This window comes from Callorhinus ursinus, unplaced genomic scaffold, assembly GCF_003265705.2.
Source record: "Callorhinus ursinus isolate GAN/ISIS: 27379988/994484 unplaced genomic scaffold, GSC_fseal_2.0 scaffold22, whole genome shotgun sequence".
Taxonomy (NCBI): domain Eukaryota; kingdom Metazoa; phylum Chordata; class Mammalia; order Carnivora; family Otariidae; genus Callorhinus; species Callorhinus ursinus.
This window is the reverse complement of record NW_027397084.1, coordinates 23895101-23921206: the sequence shown is the minus strand read 5'-3', so window position 1 is coordinate 23921206 and position 26106 is coordinate 23895101. Positions and strand designations below refer to the sequence as shown.

The 26106-nt window shown below is 34.3% G+C and overlaps 1 protein-coding gene across 10 annotated transcripts in view; it reads right to left on the bottom strand.

Moving 5' to 3' along the window:
* The window catches only part of FAM135A (family with sequence similarity 135 member A), a 124868-nt gene that overhangs the window by 87328 nt on the left and 11434 nt on the right, over nt 1-26106 (bottom strand). For 8 of the 10 annotated variants that reach the window (XM_073905176.1, XM_025890711.2, XM_073905172.1 and 5 more), the window contains 3 exons: nt 21684-21773; nt 20114-20229; nt 13461-13540 (listed from right to left, as the gene is read on the bottom strand). In XM_073905176.1, the coding sequence (XP_073761277.1) occupies nt 13461-13540; nt 20114-20190 (157 nt within the window). In that variant the 5' untranslated portion in view covers nt 20191-20229; nt 21684-21773. The remainder of the gene's footprint in view (nt 1-13460; nt 13541-20113; nt 20230-21683; nt 21774-26106) is intronic. The other 2 variants (XM_073905168.1, XM_073905177.1) reach the window with 2 other exon arrangements.

Sequence of the window (26106 nt, the reverse complement as noted above, 5' to 3'; positions counted from 1 at the left end):
TTTATTATTTAATAAAATGTTATATGATCTTCAAAAAATGTATGACACATTTCACAAAAAATTTTTAAGTATTTATTGTACAGTTACTCTGTGCCATGCATTGTTCTAAGCTAAGTAGATCAAACCAAAGAAAACAAAAAAGACCACTTTCCTTGCCCTCATCTAATTCTGTAAATTACATCTGTGCTGAGCATGACAGAGGATAGAGTGCTATGTTATCTTACGAGGGTAAATCTAGTCTGTGAACTCAGGAAAGGCTTTGTGGACAATATAGCATTCAAGTTGAAACTATAAAAAAGAGTTAGTCAAATGAAGATGGAAAGGAAGAGAATCTGAAGAAGAAAAAGAAACTTCTTGAAGGCAAGGTCCATGTCTCACATATCTTTTACTTCATATAGCATTATGTACAGGGTCAGCACTTGTGGAGAAACTGGAACCCACGTACACTGTTGGTGGCAATGTAAAATGGTATTGCCAATATGGAAAACAGTAGGGAGGTTCCTCAAAAAATTAAAAACAGAGCTATCATATGATCCAGGAATTACACTTCTGGGTACTTATCTAGAAGAACTGAAAACAGGACCTTGAAGATATATCTGCACTTCCATGTTCATTGCCACATTATTCACAATGGCCAAGTGGTGGAAACAACCTAGATGTCATCAGTAGATGAAAGGGTAAACAAAATGAGTTATATAACAGAATATTTTTAACCTTAAAAAGAAGAAGAAAATTCTATACTACAACATATGGATGAACTGTGAGGACTTCTGCTAAGTGAAATAGGCCAAACACTACATGATTCTACTTATATGAGTAATCTAATAAAGTCACACTTATCAAAGAAAGTAGAATGGTGGTTACTAGGGGCTGTGAGGAGGGAGAAATGAGGAACTGCTATTCAATGGTACAGAGTTTCAGTCATGCAAGGTTAAAAAGTTCTAGAGATCTGCTGACAACAATATGCACATAGTTAGCAACACTGTACTATACACTTAATTTGCTGAGGGTAGATTTCATGTTATTTGCTTTTTACCAAACACATACACAAAAGAATAAGTGCTTTACTCTGAAGTGTTAATATGTTAATATTCCATGCTAATTTACTTAGAGAAAAGTCCTGAGGTTTTGGTCCTAAGGTAAATACTAATCTTCCTGACATTCTGCAGTTGGGGCTGGGATGCCCAACTACCATAGTTGATCTGGTTACAGACCTTTAATTAATCCCTGTTTTCAGGCCCACTATTACTTCCCTTCATCTTCTGTGCCTTCCTGAAATCCCTGGGGGAAGGTGTCCGAAAAGGCAGTTCAGCGCTCACTTCTGTTTTCCGTCCTACAAAAACTTATTGAACTATTTTGCTATTCCTTTCTGTGTTTTATATTGCTATTAGCAAAGAGTCTTAGAAACAAAAAGATCCAAACATATGTGTATAGTCTGTTTATTGTCTTGAATCTGAAACCTTCTCTGCTTTTTAATATTTACTAGATGATAACCTCCATCCATGAGGGTGGGAACCACATATATCTTTTTCATTGCTTTAATTTAGGAGTGAGTACTACATCTTACACATAATGGGCCCTCAGCAAGTATTTATCAAAAACTTGAACTTTCACCTAACTTCTTAATTTAGTGCCCTAACTCCTTGTTGAAAGAATTCTATTTTCACTTTGCCTATCAGTTATCTGCTAACCCAAACATCAGATCTACACTTTTAGAGACCTGTGATAGAGGCCTACAAACACCTATATTAAGTCACGATAATTTATATTTTATATTTTATTCCTATCACCATCTTGCATTTCCATTTCCTTTGGTTAAAGAGCTGGCATTGATATCTGTTATTTATTTTGTGAACAAGTGAGCATTCATTCAACTGTAACTTAATTAAGCTTACTAAAATATTGGGAACTAAGAGATAGGAACATAAATAAGAACGCTGCCCTTGTTTTCAGAGTTCCCAATCTAGTTTGAATAGAAACATTCAAGCAAATAATTGCACTACAATGTGATAATCTCTTAACTCCCTATTTTGGAGGCCAAAGCAAATGCCAATGTAATTATCACTATCTGTTATGCCAGGTAAAAAGACAAATAATGGCAGTGACAGAAAGAAACTACTGAATCTAGGTAAAGTAAAATGGAGGCTTGTAAGGCCAAATGGACTCAAGTTTCATGAGTTATGCAGGGTTTATTGAAAACTCTAACTCTATGGTGAGTTTTTCCTTCATGAATATTGAGGTTATTCAGTTACTGTTAACAGTAATGGATTAGTGACATAAAATGAATCGTCTCTAGCTGTGTATTTCTTTAAATTTTCCTCATTTTTAAAAAGCATTCTTCTTTAATGATTCTTGATGTTTGGTTGTATTATAATAAAATAATAAAAAATTATAACATGCTAAGAGGTAAAAGATATTTATAGAAAGTGCTATGAAACATAGCAGAGAAAACTTCTCACTGGGAGTTATCTATGGCTTAAAAAAGGAGATAATGAGGTAGGGAAAACATGCACAAAATATGAGGTAAGTTAGAACCCATCAAATTTGAGAAAATGGAAGCGGTTTTATAGGGAGACCACAGGAGACGGTGGGAAATAAAGTTAGACATGTAGGATAGGGTCAAATCATGAAAAATCTTAACAATTCAGCAAAACTGTCAAAATATTTCAATGGCTTTCAAAGGAAGCCCCTGAAAAGCTGGTGGGTGGGAAAAGCTTAAGGAGACAACAAATAGGGGAAAAACAGATGATTCTTCTATGTCAAAATATTTGAAGCTTTATTTCAAGTGGCCAATTTACTACTGCCAAGGCAAAGTAACTGGGACAACCCCTCCTTACTTTGATAGCTAGTCTTTATTTCCAGCCCTCCTCTTTTCTTGATATTAATTTGTTCTTAACTGCTATCACCTTTATAAAAGCACTGGGTGGTGGTACGTAGGAATACATGTACACACAAAGAATTTTATCCAGAATAGATGGCCTTAGAAAAACTCTGGCCAAATACAAATAACTGGAAATTACTTTATTTTTTTGGAAATTTCTTTTTGGTTCAACCAGGGTTGATTTCTTATTAGTCCAAATGCTTATCTAGTTGTGAAACTTCTATCAAAGTGGAGAGTATATGTATGTGTGTGTATATGTGTGTGTGTGTGTGTGCATATATATATATATTTTTTAAAGCAATAAGACCTTCCCCAAACATTATTGTTTGAGGTTTTATGCAATTTTCCCTTTCTTCTCATAAATAGCAGTCTTGTAGAAGAACTACATAAAAATTTTTCCAAAGAGGACATCAAAATGGCCAATAGGCATATGAAAAGATGCTAATCAACAACACATAAGGGAAATGCTAATTTAATCAGGGAAATGCTAATCAACAACACAAGGAGGTATCACCTTACATGTATTGCAATGCCTATTATCAAGAAGACAAGAGCCAACAGATGCTAACAAAGATGTGGTGAAACCCTATACACTGTTGGTGGGAATGTACATTGGTCTGACCACTATGGAAAACAATATGGAGTTTCCTTAAAAAGCTAAAAATAGATCTGCCATACGATCCAGCAATTCCACTTCTGGGTATATAGCTAAAGGAAATGAAAACAAGATTTCAAAGAGATAAATGCACTCCTATGTTTACTGCAGCATTATTCACTATAGCCAAGATATGGAAATGATGAATGAATGGATAAAAAAGATGTGGTGTGTATATATGTATACACACACACACACACACACACACACACACACATACACAATGGAATGATATTCAGCTGTTAGAAAGGAGACTATCTTACCATTTACAACAACATGGATGGAACTTGAGTACATTATGCTAAGTGAGATAGGTCAGAAAAATAAAAAATGATGTATATCACTTATCTGTAGACTCTAAAAAAGTTAAACTCATAATAAAATCTTAAAAAAAAAAGGGGGTGCCTGGGGGCTCAGTCATTAAGCGTCTGCCTTCAGCTCAGGTCATGATCCCGGGGTCCTGGGATCGAGCCCCGCATCGGGCTCCCTGCTCTGCGGGAAGCCTGCTTCTCCCTCTCCCACTCCCCCTGCTTGTGTTCTCTCTCTCGCTGTGTCTCCTTCTGTCAAATAATAAATGAATTCTTTAAAAAAAAAAGTTAAACTCATAAAAAACAGTAAAATGTGGTTAATGGAAGTGAGGGAGTGGGGAGGTAAGATTGATGTTGTTTAAGAGTACAAACCTGCAAGGAGCAGTAGATAAGCCACAGAAATCTACTGCACAGTATAATAGACATAGGCAGCAATACAGTGCTACAATTATGTAATGTCAATAAATATTGCTACAACAATCACAGTAAGTAAATGTGTCAAAGTAACACATGGTATACCTTAAATTTACACATTATATATTAAACTTATTCACTAAACAAAAAAGAAAACAAAAAAGTAGCAGTTTTATTTTACTACTACTACTAACTACCATCTATAGAGCACTTAGTATGTGCCAGGCACTGTGCTTTATGTATATTGTTAGTAATCCTTTAGGCAATTTTATAGAGCAGGGATTAATATATCTGTTTTAGAGATACCAAGGCTCTGATAATTTAAATAATTTACCCAGAGGCAAATGTCACTGCTGTTTGCCCCCAGAGCCTGTGTTCGGTCTTCTCTGTCATAGTGATAAAGTAGTTTCAATATAGGTATGCAGTTCACTCTTACACATATCACAGAACCCTTATACTAGTAATAGGTAGCTGTCTCACTGGGGAAGAAAAGACTCAAAGGAGGTATAAAAAGGTTAAACCATATCACTCAGCTATTCTGTATATAAGTAAGGCTAATTCTTGAGAACTGAGAAAGAAAAGGCATATAAATGGTTGCTGGGCAACTCCTTCATGACTATCTTTACTTAATCAAGTTGGTTCTGGGATCTAGAGTCCAACTTATTTTAGTTTTTTAAGATCTGGGGCAATTTGGGATCGAAACAGAGGGCATAACAAAGGGAAGCAATTTTACTGAGCATTATACCAGGTCTCTTTACCTAATTTTCTCAATTAATTTTCACAAACACACTGTAAGACAAGGATTATTTCCATTCACTGATTAGGTAAGGCTCAGAAAAAGTGAATAATTTGCTTAAGACCAAACAGCTAGTAAATGGCAAAACAAGACTTGCTAGCGAGCGGCAGAACAAATCCAAACTCAAACACTATCTACAGATTAAGTTAGTATTAAAAGCACAGAAATTCAAGTGTAGGCACTTAGATTTCCTTGATGAGTTATAAATTCAGGGGTTTTTTGTAAGGTCTCTTCTTCCCTTTGGATATTTCCCTTCTTGTCCTTGGTCATTCTAGTTCATTCTTATCCCAGAAATAGCTTTTAATTAAAAAAATTTTAATTTACTGATTAACATGAGATGTTATCCTATGTACTTACTATGCTGTACAATTATATAATCACAGGAAAACATCAAATTAACTTTATCATAACTTTCAGCTCTTTACATTAAATGGTTCACAAATAGTATAGTAAATGAGACAAAATGTGACTGCTTCTCATTCTTTCTCATATCATGAGAAGTCAAATAATAACATTTTACACGTATACAGCCCTTTACAGTTTGCGGAGAACTTCCACTTATTTAACATACAACCACTTTGTAAAGCAGGCAACACACTTCCCAGATGAGAAACTGAAGCTCAGAGAGGTTAAGTGAGTTTTCCAAGGGAACATAAAAGGAAGCTGGTATCCTGATTCCAAGTCACTACTCTGTTAACTCCAACAGAGCTGTATCTCTGAATATACAAGCTTTTAAAATACCCAAGACATACCCATGGCTATCTCTAAATCACAGGTGACCCAGATCAATACCACAATGGTAACTAGATTTGTCTTGTCTTGCCAGAAACTTAATTAAGATCTTCCTTTTTTATGTTGGATAGTCATTTCAATTTTATAAACACTTTCCCTCTCGTGTTACCATAAAAATGAAAATGCTATTTACTTATTTTTGACATTTGCAATCAACCCAGAGACAGAGCACATTAAGATTTAACTACAGTTACAAAACAGAATTTGAATGTTAGCAACCTTGATATTATAAAAGAAAGGATATACCTAACAGGTTGAAAAGTGGAGGAAAAGAGAAAATTTGAAAAAAGAGGCAAAATTGCTTATATCCTTATACTACAAAATAGGGTCTGTCATATTGGCTAAAATAGGAAATGGAAGTTTAAACAATATATTATGTAACAGTAACTTCAAAGTCAAAGAAAGATATGGGAATAATGGTATCTCTTAAAAAGTAAGGAGAAGGGAGGGAGGAAATAGTTTATGATTCAGTTGCATTCATCATACCAGGAAGTGAAAATGTCTGTATAAAGGAAAAGATTAGTACTAGAGAAACAGTTAAAAGTGGATGCATCTAAAAAAGTAACTTTGTTTTCACTACAAATCTTTCTGGACTAATAGATTTTTTAACTATTTATATTACTTTTGTAAAATTACTTTTTCAGAAAAAAGGGATGGGTGGAAATTAAAAAGCAAATGAAACAATATATGTTTCTTTTAAAAAATACTATCATTATTAGAAATGGGGAGTTGTTATTTGAACTTTTTATCAAAATTGTACATAGTGCTCTAACATTTCAAACTGGGGCCAGTTTCTTAGAACAAGCAATGAGTTCTTTGTTGTTGAAGTCTGTGAATATTTTCTTATTAATTAATTTTCAACAGCCCTATAAATACTCATTGTCTTTTATGACTGATGCTATTGTAGATGACAGCTACTTCCTGACCCAAACCCCTCACTGTCAGCACAATTTCATGCTGGAAATAATTTAAATGTGTTGCAATAAGCTGTATAATACCATCTAATTCCTACCACATCTAACCTGCCTTTCTGCAACTCACAGACAAAATCATTACTTTCTTCTTATACAAGGTTTTCAGAAATATACATAAAGTGTAGGAATTATGGTAAAATACAGTACTGAAAAGAAAAGATCTTGAGGTGATAGTACAAATCAAACAAGAAAAATAGGATATGTAATAGAGAAAATCCAAGCCCCTAAAAGAGTGAATTTTTAAGAAACAGAGGTAAAAAGAGAACATACAGGATAAAGAAAAACTCCCCCAATATGAATATATTTATGTTATCAAGGATGAGTCTAGAAATCAATGATATGTATTAAAATGAAGCCAGCCAAATTCATAGGAGTAACTTTTGGAAGCAGAAAATTTTGGGACGGATAACTTTTCCTAACAAATCTACTAATATTAAAAAGATACATACTCTGGGAACTCTTAAATACTATTTTAAAATGAAACAAACTTGAAGGAAGAAGGACATAAAAAGAGAACCGAATCAGTACCTCTAAGACTGGAATAAATTTGCTGCCTTCTTTGCATGTATGAGCTAGTGCGCTCTCTTGCTCTCTCTCTCTCTCTTTTTCAAGATTGCTGGTGAGGAAAAACTCATCTGGGCATGAGAACATTATTTTGGATGTACCATACCTGTGAGCCTTAATAAGTCACCAACTCCATCAACCATTGTCCTCTATAATTTTCATATGAACTTAAAACATTTAACATGATAGGCTATTATGGGGTACACTGGCAGGAAACACAAATGAAATACCAGATTTACATTATCATAGAGATGTTCAGAGGATGAAACAAGAACCTATGGAACGCTACACACATATAAAAGATAATCATGCTGGGAATGGTACTGGGATGGGGAAAGTAGCATATCTCATAATCTGTTAAGGGTCATTTGTAAAAATCCATACATATCAGTGTATACTATAAACAAGAAAAATAAGATATTCTAAATTAGAGAAAAATAAAATACACTGACACAATATTAAGATAAAAAAAGATCTTCAGAAATTATATTAGGTATTACATTTTAGACATGACAGACAAAAGTTTGCTGATTTGAAAAAGTATGAAAGAAATTATATTTTTCTTCTTCTGTTCAAAATCCAGTTCTTGTGCTTTCCATTTTGGCTGTATAATTAACTGAAAAACTATGCGACCTCTTAAAAACATTCTTGTATAATGCTATAAAAATACACACATAAATAATGTTTTCACATACAAACTAAAAATCATGTATTATGGAATTTTATTGCTTTTCAAACCCAGGCTTCTCTTTTAAAGACTGGTGTCTGCTATAAACTATTTTTAAAAGATACTTCCCTTCCACACACTGGTAAATTATCAGACAACGGACACTTTACAGTCAATACAAAGTTAATAGTATTAGAAGCTGAAATAGCAACAATGACTAAATCTGGATTTACAACTAATTAAAAACAAACTGAAATCACAGTGTCCAGGAAAAAGCACTTAAAAAGAAAGTACTCTATTTGGGTATTTCTGAAATACTATTTGTCATAATGTTAAAATAACATTACTCTGTAAATGGCATTAATTACATGTAATATTTCTGTCATACAAATAATCTAGAAAGATCTCAAACAACTTACCCTTACATCTCAAGGTACTAGAAGAATAAACTAAGCCCAAAGTTAGCAGAAGGAAGGGAATAACAAAGATCAGAGTGGAAATAAATGAAATAGAGACTAGAAAGACAATAGAAAAGATCTATGAAACTAAGTGATGGTTTTTTGAAAAGATAAACAAAATCAACAAACCTTTAGCTGGAATATGAAAAAAATGATTCAAATAAATATAATTATAAATGAAAGACACTACAACTAATACCACAAAAATACAAAGGATAAGAACAATGCCAACAAATTAAATACACTAGAAATAGATAAATTTCTAGAAACATAACTTACCAAGATTAAATCATGAAGAAACAAAATCTGAACAGACCAATAAGAGACTGAATCAGTAATCAAAAATCTCCCAACAAATAAAAACCCAAGACCAGATGACTTCACTGGTGAATTCTACCAAACACTTAGAGATGAAAGAATACTAATCCTTCTCAAATTTTTCCAAAAATTGACCAGGAAGGAACATTTTCAAACTCATTTTAAAAGGCCAGCACTACCCTGATACGGAAGCCAGACAAATACACTACAAGAAAAGAAGAAATACTGGCTACTACCGCTGGAACACTGATGCAAAAACCTCAAAAAAATACTAAAAGACCAAATTCAAGAGTACTTTAAAGGGATCATTTAGTATGGCCAAGAGATTTACCCCTGAGATGCAAGGATAATTTGACATATGCAAATAAACATGATATACCATATTAACAGAATGAAGAATAAAATTCATATAATCATTTCAGTAGATGCAGAAAAAGCATTTGACCAAATTCAACATATTTTCATGATAAAAACTTCAATAAAGTACGTATAGAAGAAATGTACCTCAACATAATAAAGGCTGTATAGGACAAGCCCACAGCTAACATCATACCCAATGGTGGAAAGTTAAAATCTTTCCTCTTAAAGTTAGAAACAAGGGCACCCACTCTCACCACTTCTATTCAACATAGTACTGGAAGTCCTAGCAACAGCAATTTGGCAATAAAATGAAATTTTAGGCATCCAAATAGGAAAAGAAGAAGTAAAATTATCTGTGTGCAGATGACATGATCTAAAGACTCCACCAAAAAGCTGTTAGAACTAACCAAGAAATTCAGTAAAGTTGCAGGATACAAAATCAACATACAAAAATCAGTTGCTTGTCTATACACTAACAATGAACTATTCAAAAGAGAAATCAAGAAAGCAATCCCATCACTGCATTATTTACCTGAAACTAATATAACATTATGTCAACTATACTTCAATAAAAAATAAAAGGTAGTTGTTCTGTGCATGTTTATTTCATAAATGTAAAATCATTCAATTATTTAAAAACAGGAGAAATTCCATTTACAATAGCATCGAAAATAATAAAATACTTAGGAATAAATTTAACCAAGGAAATAAAAACATGTACATTAAAAACTATGACACTGATGAAAGAAATTGAAGAAGACACAAATAAAAGGAGAGATATCCTGTGTTCTTAGATTGGAAGAATTACTATTGTTAAAATGTCCACACTACCCCAAGTAATCTATGGATTCAATATAATCTTTATCAAAATTTCAATGGCATTTTTCACAGAAATAGAAAAAATTATCCTAAATTCATATGAAACCACAAAAGACTCTGAATGGCCACAGCAATCTTAAGAAAAAATGAACAAAGCTAGAGACATCACACTTCCTGATTTCAAGGCTATAATACTATTAAAAGGCTATAGTAATCAAAACAGTATGATAATGACATAAAAACATGTACACAGACCAATGGAAGAGAATAGAGCCTAGAAATAAACCTATATACACACGATCAACTAATCTTTGACAATGTACCAAAAACATAATGGGGAAAGAACAGTCTCTTAATAGTGCTGAGAAAATTAGATATCTACATGCAAAAGATTGAAACTACACCCCTATCTTATATCACTCACAGAAATTAACTCAAATTGAATTAAAGACTTAAATTTAAGACCCAAAACCATGAAACTCCTAGAAGAAAACACAGGAGAAAAGGTCCTTGACACTCGTTTTGGAAATGATTCTTTGGATTTGACCACAAAAGCAAAGGTAAAAATAAACAAGCGGGATTATGTCAAACTACAAAGCTTCTGCAGAGTAAAGGAAATCATCAATAAAATTAAAAGACAACCTATCAAAAGTGGAAAAATATTTGAAAATCATATATATCTAAGGAGATTAATATCCAAAAAAAGAACTCATATAGCTCAACAGCAAAAAAAACAGTCTGATTAAAAAATTGGCAGATCTGAAGACATTTTTCTAAAGAAGATTTACAGATGACTGACAGGTGCATATAAAAAGGTGCTCAACATCATTATCACCAAGGAAAATGTAAATCAAAACCACAAAGATGGGGCGCCTGGGTGGCTCAATTAGTTAAGCATCCAGCTCTTGATTTCGGCTCAGATCATGATCTCAGGGTTGTGGAGATTGAGCCCAGAGTCCTGCTCTAAGCTCAGCGGGGAGTCTGCTTGAGATTCTCTCTCTCCTTCTCCCTATATCCCTCCCTGGGCTCGCTCCATGCATGGGTGCACTCTCTCTCAAATAAATAAATAAATAAATCTTAAAACACCACACACACACACACACACACACACACAAAGAGATATTTGCTTATACCTGTTAGAACTGCTATTTTCAAAATGTCAAAATATAACAAGTACTGGTGAAGGCATGGAGAAAAGGGAACGCTTGTGACTGTTGGTGGGAGTGAAAATTGGTGCAGCCACTATAGAAAACTGTATGGAGGTTCCTCAAGAAATTAAAGTTACAACTACCATAATGATCTAGCTCATGGGTATATGTTTGAAAGAAATGAAGTGAGTATCTTGAAAAGAAATCTGCACTACCATGTTCACTGCAGCATTATTCACAATATCCAAGATATGGAAATAACCTAAGTATCTGTCAGCAGATGAGTTTATTAAGAAAATGTGGTGTGTCTCTCTCTTTCTCTCTCTCAATCTCTTGCTCACACACACACACACACACACACACACACACACACACACAGAGGAAGGCAGGGAGGGAGGGAGGAAGGGAGAGAGAGATAGATCTTATTCAGCCATAAAGATGGAAATCTTGCCATGTGCAATGATACGGATGAACCTAGACGGCATGACACTAAGTGAGATAAGTCAGACAGAGAAAGACAAATAGTGCATGGAATCACTTACGTGTGAAAATAAAACAAAACAAAACAAAAAGTTGATTTCATAGAAACAGCAGAATTGTGCTTGCCAGGGGCTACGGGGTGAGAGAAATGGGGAGATATAGGTCAAATGATGTAAACTTTCGGTTATGAGTAAGCTCTAAGGCACAGCATGGTGACTACATAATAAAATCTTGTATACTTAAATTTGCAAAGAGTAGATCTTAAGTGTTTTCATGACACACACCCAAAAGAGTGAACTATGTGAGGTGATGGATATGCTAATTATCTTGATTGTGGTAATTATTTCATAATGTATATATAACAAATAATTTGTATATTTTAAATATATACAATTCTATTTGTTAATTATTTCTCAATAAAGCTGAAAAAATAAAAAGGGAGCCCAGAAAAAAAGGTCTATTTTTTTCAACTGGCAACTTTAGAAGATACACTAGGCAAGACATTTAGTCTACTAGATTAAGGAAGTTCAAAAAGGGAAGACCAAATCTGTCTTGCAATATTAATTATTTTAACCTCTATGTTCCATAGAAAGTAGACTTACAAAAGTCCAAATGACAATAAATTACACTTTAATATGTATGCCAGGCCAAGAAAAAAATACTTTTGGATTTTTTTTTAAAAAATAAAGAATGTACATATTTTTGGTCATAAGCAATAAACCTCCCTGAGTATTTTGAGAGTCTTCAGGAAGATAGAATAAACTCTCCATTATGTAAAATTCATTAAAACCTATAAACCTAGCATTTTAGTACCCATAGGATGCTAAAAAGATAATCCTAAACACTTCAAATTCCCAGAATATTTTCTTCAGTTTTAAAATAGACTGAACTATGCTCAGCATAGCTTTAGTGTTAGGTGTATTTTATTATTTATGATGTTTTCAAAACTCATAATTCATACTTGACATATATGATAACTCTCTAGAATGTTTCATTAACCATTTCATTTCCTAACTTCATAGAATGAAACAGAGTACACTGTATCAGGAAAGCTGAAAAAATGCTCAGATTATATCAGGACCACCAGTTTTGGTTCAAACATTTTAATGCTGGTGTCTCTTCACAGAATATAAGTAAATAACTGAGCTACTATAACATATCTATCTTATACTGTATACTTTACTTTCTGCATTTTGTTTTTTAATTAGAGCAGTTAACCCAGACCAAAAATGTGGTTAAAAAAAATTCTCAAAGGCATACTATAAAACTATCATAAAACACCTTTGTAATATATCAAATTATATGTCCACATTCACTGTGTATTTTTATTTTAGTTTTTTAAAGATTTTATTTATTTATTCATGAGAGACAGAGAGAGAGAGAGAGAGAGAGAGAGAGAATGAGAGGGAGAAGCAGGCTCCCAAAGAGCAGGGAGCCCGATGCGGGACCCGATCCCAGGACTCTGGGATCATGACCTGAGCTGAAAGCAGACGCCTAACCATCTGAGCCACCCAGGCGTCCCTTACTGTCTATTTTTAAAAATTACATCTTACATGATATAACTGACACCACCCCTACTTATGTTTGTTTTTGTGGAAATTTCACATACATTCTTTCATATGCTCATCATAAGAAATCTAAGAGAAAGACAAGGAACCTATAATCAAGCCTGTTTTACGGAGGCCTCAAATATATTTCTTATTATAATGATACTCGTTGGTATCTTATATTTGTAGTTAAAAAAATAAAAATAATTAAAAGTTATCATTGCCATTATAATGTTGCTTCAGACTTTTCTTAAAAGTTAAAAACATTCCTTCGCTTACCTGCTGCATGTAACAAACTAGCTTCTACTCTGTGGGGAACTCTTGGTGGAATTTTCATAGATGCACGTATCTGGTAAAAACTAAAGGAAGATAGACCAAAAAAATCATTTCAAAATATATTTTAAAATATGCAATGCCCCAATTTCTATATATCCGTATGTATTAAGTAATAAATTTGGTCTGCTTATATCAGTGTCCTATAATATTTATTTATTTATTATTTATTTTTAAAGACTTATTTCTTTATTTTAAAGATTTTATTTACTTGAGAGAAAGAGTGTGCACGTGCACACATGCACCAGAGAGTGCAAGTGGTGGAGGAGTAGAGGGAGATGGACAAGCAGACTCCGTGGTGAGCAAGGAGCCAAGGCAGGGCTCAATCCCAAGACCCTAAGATCATGACCTGAGCCGAAATCCACAGTCAGCTGCTTAACCAAAAGAGCCACATAGGCGTCCCTCCCATAATATTTACTACTGGTGAAAAACAATACATCAGGTCCACATCAAGTATCAGCAGTACGCAATAAGATCCAAAGGGAAATCAGCATGTATAAAGATGAATTAGAGAAACAAAATTAAAGTATTTGGTATTTCTTACTTCAAATGAGAGAATGTCGAGGAGTTAGTAAGGCATCTAAGATTTTCATGGTCTAATTTGGTTATTCAGTTTTTTCTTTTAAAACATAATAAAGATAAATTTTTCTTAAGCATAATTTTGAGAAAATACAAGTTGTAATGGTTTTTGAAAATTGGCTTAATACTATAAATTACAAAATAAAGACATGTATTTGGTTTAAAGAATTCAGCATTTTTTCAAGGTCAGGGCTATTTGTTTATATACTTTATTTATTCTACAGGATTTTATAATATTTATATCTATATATAGAAATCAACCAGTCATTAGTAATAACAGTTTACATAGAATAAAAAACTTGAGGTAAACATTATAATATGTTTGTGTTTTAACAACATTACACTGCAAGTATGTATATGTAATGGAGGATACACACATCTATGCACGCACACACACACACACACACAGAGACACACACAGGCTTACTAAAAGCTGTATCAAGATTACAAATCAGGATGAGTTTAGATGTACACAAGGGAATTAAATATTTTATTTACTTTTATTTAATAATTTCTTAGGTAGTAGTTTAAAAATATTAAATTTGGGGCGCCTGGGTGGCTCAGTTGGTTAAGCGACTGCCTTTGGCTTAGGTCATGATCCTGGAGTCCTGGGATCGAGTCCTGCATCGGGCTCCCTGCTCAGCGAGGAGCCTGCTTCTCCCTCTGACCCTCCCCCCCTCTCATGTACTCTCTCTCTCTCATTCTCGCTCTCTCAAATAAATAAATCTTTAAAAAAATATTAAATTTGTAAATAATACAAAGATTAAAATACATAAATATATTACTACTATTACTTATAGCAAGGTATAGCATTGGAGAGAACATATGGTCAGGTCACAAAGCCAAAATTAAAGAGGAGTGAACGAAAGGCTAGCCAATTAAATCTATAACCCTGAAAGTCACAATTTGGCCTTAAAGAAACATGGCAAAACTCCATAAACAGAGAGAGATAATTAGTTGAGATTAAGATAAGGTCAGATTGAAAACATGAGATGACTAAAACCAAAAATCAAAGTGGAATCACAGGAGCCTTGGAACCAGAGGAGAACAAAGCTTTCTAGGAACTATTCAACTTCCCATGCTGAGAATGTTAACTAAAGATTAAGTAAAATTAAAGAAAACACAGGCAGTAAGCTCCTTGACATACATCTTGGTGATGATTTTTTTGACTCTGACACCAAAAGCAAAGGCAACAAAAAGCAAAAATAAGCAACTGGAACTACATAAAACTAAAAACTTTCTGCATGGCAAAGGAAACCATCAACAAAATGAAAAGGAACCTACTAAATGAGAGAAAATATTTGAAAATCATATATCTGATAAGGGGTTAATATCCAAAATTATTATAAAGAACTCATACAAAACTCAATAGCAAAAAACAAAACAAAACAACAAAAAAACCCCACCAAACAAACAATCTGATTAAAAAATGGGCAAAAGAGGGGCAGCTGGATGGCTCAGTCAGTTAAGCCTCTGCCTTTAGCTCAGGTCATGATCCTGGGGTCCTGGGATCGAGCCCCGCATGGGGCTCCCTGCTCAGCGGGGAGTCTGCTTCTCCCCCTCCTTCTGCCTCTGCCTCTGCCTCCCGCTTATATGCTCTCCCTCTCAAATAAATAAAATCTTTAAAAAAAAATGGGTAAAAGATCTAAATAGACATTTTTCCAAAGAAGTCAATAAAAAGATGCTCAATATCACTAATGAGGGAAATGCAAATTAAAACTACAATGAAATGTCACCTCACACCTTTTAAAATGACTATTATCAAAACATCAAAAGATAAGTGCTGAAGATGTGGAGAAAAGGGAACCCTTGTGCACACAGAATACTCCCACACAATGGGAGTATGAGTTGGTATAGACACTATGGAAAATTATATGGAGGTTTCTGCAAAAATTAAAAATAGAACTACTATATGATCCACTACAGAGTATCTGCTTGAAGAACACGAAAAAAAATAATTCAAAAAGGTATATGCACCCCTATGTTCATTTTAGCATTATTTACAATAGCTAAGATATGGAAACCATCTAAGTGTCCATTGATCAATGAATGAATAAAGAAGATGTGATATATATACAATGGAATACTACTCAGCCATAAAACAGAATGATATCTTGCCATTTGTGACAACATGAATGGACCTTGAGAGCACTATGCTAATTGAATTAAGTCAGAGAAAGACAAATACCGCATGATTTCACTTACATGTGAAATCTAAAAAACAAAACAAAACTAGACTCACAGATATAGAGAACAGACTGATGGTTGTCAGAGGGGAGGAAGGTTGGGGGGAGCAAAATGGGTGAAGGGTATCAAGAAGTACAGATTTCCAGTTAAAAAATAAGTAAGTCATGGGGATATACATATAAGATGGGGAATAAAGTCAGTAATATGGTATTTACTTTGTATGGTGACACATGGTAAATAGACTTATTGTGGTGATCATTTTGCAATGTAGACAAATGTCAAATCACTATGTTGTACACCTGAAACTAATATAATATTATATGTCAATTATACCTCAATTAAAAAGCAAAAATATGCTTAAATAAACAAGTCAAGCAATGTATCTAAAAACAATGATCCTCTAACCATTAGATTTTTAAAAGATCAGAAACATAATAATATTATTCAAAAGTCCTCAACTTTTTTGGGGAAGGGGGAAACCAGATTGTAGATTAAGAGAAAATTAATGAAAGCAGCAATTACACATTCTATGTTTATGATGGTTGGCAATAAAATGGAATTATAATTCACTTAATCTTTATCTCCAGTTCTAAGCCTCCAACTATGAACTATCTCCATTTGGATATCTTACCTCAAACTCAGCATATCAAAATGAACAAATCTTCAACTTCCTTATTTATTTCAATATTACTAATATTGTACAAGTCAATAAGATTTAAAACTTCAACATTAGTTTTTATATTTCTTATTAAAAATACCCAATTTGCAAAAAGTAGAGCAATGAACCCATATGTCCACTACCCATTTTCAACAATTAAAAAGAATTTTTTTTTTAAGATTTTATTTATTTATTTGACAGAGAGAGACACAGCGAAAGAGGGAACACAAGCAGGGGGAGTGGGAGAGGGCGAAGCAGGCTTCCCGCTGAGCAGGGAGCCTGATGCGGGACTTGATCCTGGGACTCTAGGATCATGATCTGAGCCGAAGGCAGACACTTAACCGACTGAGCCACCCAGGTACCCCAAAAAGATTTTTATCATATCTGATTCATCTGTACTTTTTCTTTGCTGAGCCATTTCAAAGTAATCTTAGATATCACATATATTCACACATCTACATACATATTTTTAATGCTTTTTCAGTCTCATCCTCCATATGGAATCAGTCATTAAATCCTACTATTGTTTCTCCAACACGCCTCACAGAAATTAGTAACAAAAAAATAAAAAATGTTAGAGTAGTAGAATGATTTTTAAAAGTCTCTGATTTTTTTCACCCACCCTGGTGTCCACACATCTTGCAATGTGACTTCCAATAAAAAGTGGAGTTTATTTCCCTACCCTTAAATCTGGGCTGGCCTTATAACTTGTTTTGGGCAATACAATGTGGCAGAGATGACAATGTGCTGGTTCCAAGCCTAGGTCGTAAAAGGTCTTGGATAGTTTCTTTCTCTTTGGACCCTGCCTCCTCTATGAGAATAAGCTGTAGGATGAGAGATCATAAAACAGAGCTGAGTCCACTGAGTTAAGGCCATTCTGTAATGGCTAGAACCCAGCCAACCCGCCAGTTGAGTATGAATTCATAAGCAAGCTCAGCAAAATCAGCCAAGCCAGCCCAGAACAGAACCATTCAGCTGATCCAGACTTGTGAGCAAAAATTAACGTTTATTGTTGTGATGCCACAGAAGCTTTGCGTTTGTTATTAGCTGCATTACTGCGGCAATAGATAACTAATACAAAAATTGGTAACTTAGAAGTAGTGTGCACCATAACAAAAATTTTAAATATGTGGCATTGACTTTGGAACCAAAGTAACAGTTACAGAGGCAAGAAAAATGAGTAAATTATAGAGATTTAAAAAATGGTAACCTATGTTATACAGTAATGAAACTTTGGTAAATACACTGTCAGCAATAACTTAGAAGAAGTCAGACAAGAAACTTTGGGACTTGAGCAAGCTAATTTCCAGGGAGAATGCTGAAAATGTCAACTTGTTACTCCTTGCTAGGTATAATAAGGTTCTGCCAGAAAGAGATGAGCTAAAGAAAGAACTGGTCATTTTACAAACAGAATCTAGAGGGACTATAGATGGATCAGTACTTGCTAGATTGGAAAACAAAACTAGTTTTCATCTTCAGTCTCCCTAAAGATTTTAAAAATAAAATGCTGCCACGGACAAAGATCCTATCAAGGGAGTGGCTATAAATCCCTTTCTTAAGATCTCTAAAGAAATTAAAGCAGTGTCTAAGTAGACATTCTCAGCTTGACAAAAGGGCTTTTAGGAAGTTGAGGGGCATGATCCCACAGAATTCTGATCCCCAAATAGTAGTGATTACATCTAGAGAATAGTCATGTCTCAAGACAATTGTGGGTGTAGGTTTCAGAGTTTGGCATGAACTGTATCAGACATACAGAAACCTCATAAAATTTTTAAGGAAGTTCTACTGGCCTAAGAACTGCCAGCCTTGACTCCTGGGCTGGCCTTATAACTTGCATAGCCAACAAAATGGAGTGGAAGTAACAAGAGTGCCAATTCAAGAGGCCCTGCATCTTCTGCTCTCTTTCTTTGACTTCTGTCTCTGCCATGAAAATAAGCCCAGCCTGTTCTGCTGAGGAGTGAGAGACCACGAGGAGTAAAGCAGAGCACGGCCATTTTTATTTTTTTCAACAAGATGGTAAAGCCAAGACAAGCTAAAAATAAAACAAAACAACCACCACAAAAAACTCAATAGAAAATCTCTCTCACCCTTCTTCTGATAGTCAGAACTCCATTACTATCACTCTTAGTGCAGACCTTCAGGTTTGTACCTGAGTTACTGCAAGCACCTCTAAACTGTCCCCTATGCTTCTATTTCTTCTACACAACCATCAATCTATCACAATCTTCATCATGTTAGTAAATGCTTCTTGTAATAATAGTGATCATTTCTTTCTTACTTGGAAACCACTGATGGCTGCCCAAATCCCCACTGTCAGTTCTCCAGACTAGGAGCCCTTCATAAATATAACCTCTCCTTTCTTTACTATCTTTTCTTCTGCAATTCTCCCAGAGACTATCCAATCTCCTAAATATTCTTTAAAATACATGTTCAGGGGCGCCTGGGTGGCTCAGTCGTTAAGCATCTGCCTTCAGCTCAGGTCGTGATCCCAGGGTCCTGGGATTGAGCCCCACACTGCGCTCCCTGCCTAGCGCCAAGCCTGTTTCTCCCTCTCCCTCTGCCTGCCACCTGCTTGTGCTCCCTCTCTGTCAAATAAATAAAATAAAATCTTTAAAAAAAAAAAAATACATGTCCATTCCTATTTCCAAGGTTTGATTCACGCTGCTTTCTCCTACCAAAAGGGTTTTTCACTTTATCCTTACCGATACAGGTCTTAAAGCATACTTGGATTCTATTTCTCCATAATGCCTTTCCCTAATATACCCAGAAAGACGTCTTTTTGTCCTGATTCCTAGAGCACTTTCCATACACACTTCTTGAAGATTCATCATTTTGCATTCCCACTTAGCTATTTTGTGCAATATTTTATTTTCCCCATTCACTATAAGCTTTTACAAGCAAAAATGAGATCTTACACATTTTCACAGAAGTCCTCTCAATGCTCACTACAAATTCATAAATATACGTTACATATATCCAGCAGTATCATTAAATCCACATGAATAATTCTCAAACATCTACTTAAAACTAAAATTTCTCTAAGAAAATAATTACTTGAATATACCTCATTGTTTCCCTTATATATGCTGGAACATAAGTATGCAATTAAATGTAAATGAAAATCTGTACATCTTTTCTTATGCCAAATCTATAATCTTCACATTAAAATACATACCCTCTCTGAAATAAATCCACATTGTAGAACTTGTTTAGCTCCACAGAGAATTCTACCATTGCTTGAACTTCAGTCATTTTCAATTTATACTCAGAAGACAAATCTGGTAACAGCACCTTGGTAAAAGTAGGGGGAAAAAAAAAATCATGAGAAGCAAAATGACAAAAATGCCAACCTATAAAAACACTAATATTTAAACATATTTCCAAGTATGATAGGCAGAAAATAAAAATGAAGTAAATTAATTCAGTGTACCTAACTTAGCCTATTCCAATTAAATAGCACCAGAATCAATTAAATATACTTACTAATAATATACTTATAAGAAAGCAATAATCTATAATTTATTTTCTAATAGAATGCATTTTCTAAGATTTGTTTCCCTTTGTGACATCTATGTGATAATAAATAATACAGGAAATTGCTAAAAGAAACCCTTGACTTTATCACAGACAAAATAGTAAAGAAAAAAATTTAGTGACCTAATTATTCTCTTCTAGTTCTACACTGCACATCCAGGCAACTCCAAAGTCACAATGAGAATTAGCATTCTTTAATCCCCATTTAAATTCATGAAGGTTTTTTTTTCTGTTAGGTGAAGTTCTCAAATTACGATTTGTTTTTAACTTTCAAAAAAAAATTTTTTCCCCTCATTACAAAAGCCTGAAGTATTCATTTAAAGGATTAAAAAAAAATACAGACAAGCAAAAATAAAAACATTCATGATTCTGTCCATTGAAATATATGCTTTGGTATATATTTTTCACCTGTGTGTGCTTTTGTAAAATTTCTATAAAAATGGGATCAAACCACATGTACATTTTATACTGTTTATTTCATCTATTTTTTTGATGCGCACCTATGTCAATTAATGTAGTTTTACAACATTACTTTCAATTGTTTACTATTTCACTGTGAATATTATAATTTAAACCATCTCCTATTGTTGGGTATTTCAGTAGTTTCCATCTTTTCACTATTTCAAAAAAGTACTGTAACAATCATCTTTATCAGTAATACGTGCCTTAAAATGCAATTCAGAGTAAGAAAGTGCTGAAAGACAATTCTCCAGAGTCTTGTGTTTCTGCATATTTTGCAAGCAGACCCTGAATGCCTCTGTTCCAGACTATTTTTCAAGGGTATATAATCAGCGAACAGTCTTAGAAGTCAGAGATAGTGTCTCATACTGGAAGGAAGGGCAAATTTATTTATTGTCCCTCTAATAGAGACAGTCTCTCCCTGAGGCATAAATCAGCAGACTTATTATTCATTGTAAAGCTCCGGGTCCCCTCAGCTTTAGGTTCCTCTCCTATAATACAACCTACTGATATGCAGGTGTTGCCTGGTACTGTAGCTACTGCTACTACTATGAGTACAAAGCAGCCTTTTCTTAAATCTAGGAGTCTCATGTCTTCTGCCCACATCCATGGCACTGTGGCAGGCTAACTTGTTAGCTTGCAAGGGGTATAAAATCTCAGACCCTTCAGAGTTTTTTAAATAGTTCTTCATAGAAATGCAACAAATACTCTGATCCATTGACTTAAATACAAAAGCAGTAACAGATTCTTACCTCTGCTGGTTAAAGCTTCATTTTAACATTATGAATTAACCAAACCTGTACTTCCAGTTACTGATTCTTATTGAAAATATATTGTTCCCCCTATGAGGAAGAAAAAAATAACATCTCAAACAAAATAGACATAAAGAAGTCCATTTTAAGGAAACCTAAGCTTCATTACTTACTTAACAATCTCAATTTATCTAAAAGATCTGTATCTTGCATAAGGCTAACTAGTAAATAAGTTTTAGAGATTTTTCATTCAGTTTCACTGATACCAATATTAACTATTCTATCTTTGCTAAGGATTCACTAATGTGTACTTCTTCAAAGGACAATAATAAATAAGAGTATTTTCTTAGTTCAGTGGTTCAGAAACAATTTTCATGAATACTCAAAATATTATAAGCTTATTAATTTTTAAGATGTAAAACTTACCATTTTAAAATAACTCCTTGGATAAAGTGATTTCTGAAGTTACATATATATGAAATGCGCATGAATGCATTATGTACACACACACAGTTACATATATATGAAATGTGCATGAATGCATTATGTACACACACACACATAAACACACACTTGAACTATTTTAAGTATATTGACAAAAAAGAATGCCTGGATATGCTATGGATAGTTTTGTTTTCACTCCAAATATTTATTGCCTGAATAAAAAAATCTCTTCCCCTTGGTAAAATTACCTTAGATACTAAAAATGTTAGAATAAAGACCACATTCACTCTTCTTCATAGATTCTTTTTCTTCTCTCCATCATAAATATGTAGACTTTACCACCTTCAATAACTGCTATTTCATTTTTTACTGATTTATAACTGACAGACATTAATATATTAGTTTCAGGTGTACAACATAGTGATTCGCTATTTTTATACATTACAAAATGATCACTTCAGTAGTTCTGGTTACCATTTGTTATTATACAAAGTTATTACAATGTTATTGAGTCATTCCCTATGCTGAACATTACATCCCTGTGACATTTATTTTATCACTGGGAGTTTATACCTCTTAATTCCCTTCTTCTATTTTGCCCATTTTCCCACCCCAATCCCCTCTGACAACCACCAGTTTTCTCTCTGTATCTATGAGTCTGTTTCTGTTTTGTTCATTTGTTTTGTTTTTTAGATACCACATATAAGTGAAATAATGTGGTATTTGTCTTTCTCTGTCTGACTTATTTCACTTAGCAAAATACCCTCTAGGTCCATGCATGTTCCTGCAAATGGCAAGATTTCATCCTTTTTTTATGGTTGAGTAATATTCCATTGTACTTATATAGCACATCTTATTTATTCATTCATCTATTTTTTTTAAGATTTTATTTATTCATTGGAGACACAGAGATACAGAGAGAGAGAGAGAGGGAAAGCATGAGCAGGGAGAGAGGCAGAGGGAAAGGGAGAAGTAGGCTCCTCGCTGAGCCAGGAGCCCGATGTGGGGCTCAATCCCAGGATCCTGGGATCATGACCTGAGCCGAAGGCAGATGCTTAACCATCTGAGCCACCCAGGTGCCCCTATTCATTCATCTATTGATAGCTACATGGATTCCTTCCATGTCTTGGCTATTGTAAATAATGCTGCAATGAACATAAGGATGCATTTATCTTTTGGAATTAGTATCTTCATTTTCTTGGGATAAATATCCAGAAGTGGGATTACTGGATCATATGGTATTTCTATTTTTAATGTTTTGAGGAATATCCACACTGTTCTCCATAGTGGTTGCACCAATTTACATTCCAACCAACAGGGCACAAGGGTTTCCTTTTCTCCACTTCCTCCCCAATACCTGTTACTTCTTGTCTTTTTGTTACTAGTCATTCTGACTGTCGTGAGGTGGCATCCCATTGTGGTTTTGATTTGTATCACCCTGATGACTAGTGATGCTGAGCATCTTTTTATGTGACTGTTGGCCATCTGTATGTCTTCTTTGGAAAAATGTCTATTAAGCTCCTCTGTCCATTTTTTAAATAGGGTTGTTTGGTTTTTTATTTTTGTTTTTTGTTGTGTTTTGTTTTGCTATCCAGTTGTATGAGTTCAACCCCTTATCAGATATATCATTTGCAAATATCTTCTCACATTCAGTAGGCTGTCTTTTTGTTTGGTTGATGGTTTCCTTCACTGTGCAAAAGCTTTTTAGTTTGATATAGTCCCATCTGTTTATTTTTGCTATTGTTGCCACTGCCTGAGGAGACATATCCAAAAAATATTGCTAAGCCCAATGTTAAAAAGCTTACTGCCTATGTTTTCTTCTAGTTTTTTGGATGTAGGTCTTACATTTAAGTCTTTAATCCACTTGGGTTTATTTTTGTATGTGGTATAAGAAAATGTTTCATTATTTTGCATGTATCTATCCAGTTTTCTCAGCACCATTTACTGAATAGACTGTCTTTTCCCCATTGTATGTTTCTTCCTCCTTTGTCACAGATTAACTGACCCTATAAGATGGATTTATTTCTGGGCTCTCTATCCTGTTACATTAATCTATGTGTCTGTTTTTGTGCTAGGACTATACTGTTTTGATTACTATCACTTTGTAGTATAGTTTGAAATCAGGAAGCATACCTCCAGCTTTGTTGTTCTTTCTCATGATTACTTTGATATTTGAGGTCTTTTGTTGTTCCGCACAAATTTTAGGGTTATTTGTTCTAGTTCTGTGAAAAATCTCATTAGTATTTTGACAGGGATTGCACTGAATCTGTAGGATGCTTTGGGTACTATGGACATTTTAACAATATTAATTCTTCTAATCCATGAGCATGATACATCTTTCCATTTGTTTGTGTCATCTTCAATTTCTTTTTCATTGTCTTCAAATTTTCAGAGTACAGGTCTTTCACCTCCTTGGTTAAATTTATTCCTAGGTATTTTATTCTTTTTTTAAATGTTTATTTTTAAGATTTTATTTATTTGAGAGAGAGAGAGTGAGCATGAGTAATGGGGGAGGGGCAGAAAGAGAGGGAGAAGCAGACTCCCTGCTGAGTAGGGAGCCTGACATGGGGCTTGATCCCAGGACCCCAGGATCATGACTTGAGCCAAAGGCAGACACTTAACCGAATGAGCCACCCAGGTGCCCCTCTTTTTTTTTTTTTTTTTTTAAGATTTACTTATTGAGAGAGAGAGAGAGAGAGAGTGCACACAAGTGGGAGGAGCAGAGGGAAGAGGAGAGAGAATCTCAAGCACACTCCGTGCTGAGCACAGAGCCTGACTCAGGGCTCAATCCCGTGACCCTGAGATCATGACCTCAGCTGAAACCAAGAGTTGGACACTTAACTGGCTGCACCACCCAGGTGCCCGGTATTTTATTCTTTTTTTGATGCAGCTGTAAATGGGATCATTTTCTTCATTTATCTTTCTGATAGTTCATTGGTAGTGTATAAAAATACAACAGATTTCTGTATATTAATTTTGTATCTTGCAACTTTACAGAATTCATTTATTAGTTTTAATAGTTTTTTACTGGAGTCTTAGAGTTTTCTACATAGAGTATCATGTCATCTGCAAATAGTGACAGTTTTATGTCTTCCTTTCCAATTGGGATGTCTTTCACTTCTGCTTGCCTAATTGCTATGGCTAATACTTCCAGTACTATGTTGAATAAAAGTGGTGATCTTTTTAGAGGAAAAGCTTTAAACTTTTCACCATTGAGTACGATGTTAGCTGTGGGTTTGTCATATATGGCCTTTATTATGCAGAGATACATTTCTTTTTTAACTAATTTATTGAAGTTTTTATCATGAAAGTATGTTGAGAGAGAGTTCCATATTTTGGGCATCCCTCCCAATTGTGGAGTTAGCACATTTGGGGTAGGGTCCAGGGTAAGGCTGTGCCTTTGCCTCTCCTACCCATCTCTACGTTTCTCTTTTGTCTTTTATTACGGAGGCACTGTTCATCTAATTCTCAGTTCCTTTTCAGAGGTTGTTATTCCATATAAAGATATGTTTGTTGTGTCCGTGGGAGGAGGTGAATCCAGAGTCTTCTTACGCCATCATCTTGAATCCCCCTTCCATTAACTACTATTTTAAACCTTAATAATCACATCTAAAGATTGTACAGTAATGATTTTTAAGGAAAACAAAACAATGTTATCTTTATATAAGACATTCCCCATTTCATGGATATAACCTCTTTATGATAGTTTCTTCTATACATATATTCTTAGTGCTCAGGGTTTAGATCATGTTCCAGTATAGACTCTTAGTCATGTTTGGTTAGTTCTCTATCTCTTAATTTACTCAGATATAAAATAGGTATTCATTCATTCATTCAAACATTTATTGAACACTTACAATACACTGGGAAATGCAACAGGCACAAAGTATAGCTAAGCTTGAGTGCTTTGGATTCCATCTGTTTCCCTTTTTCGCAGATGAAATATCTTCTTGATAGTAATCTAGTTTTGACCACATTA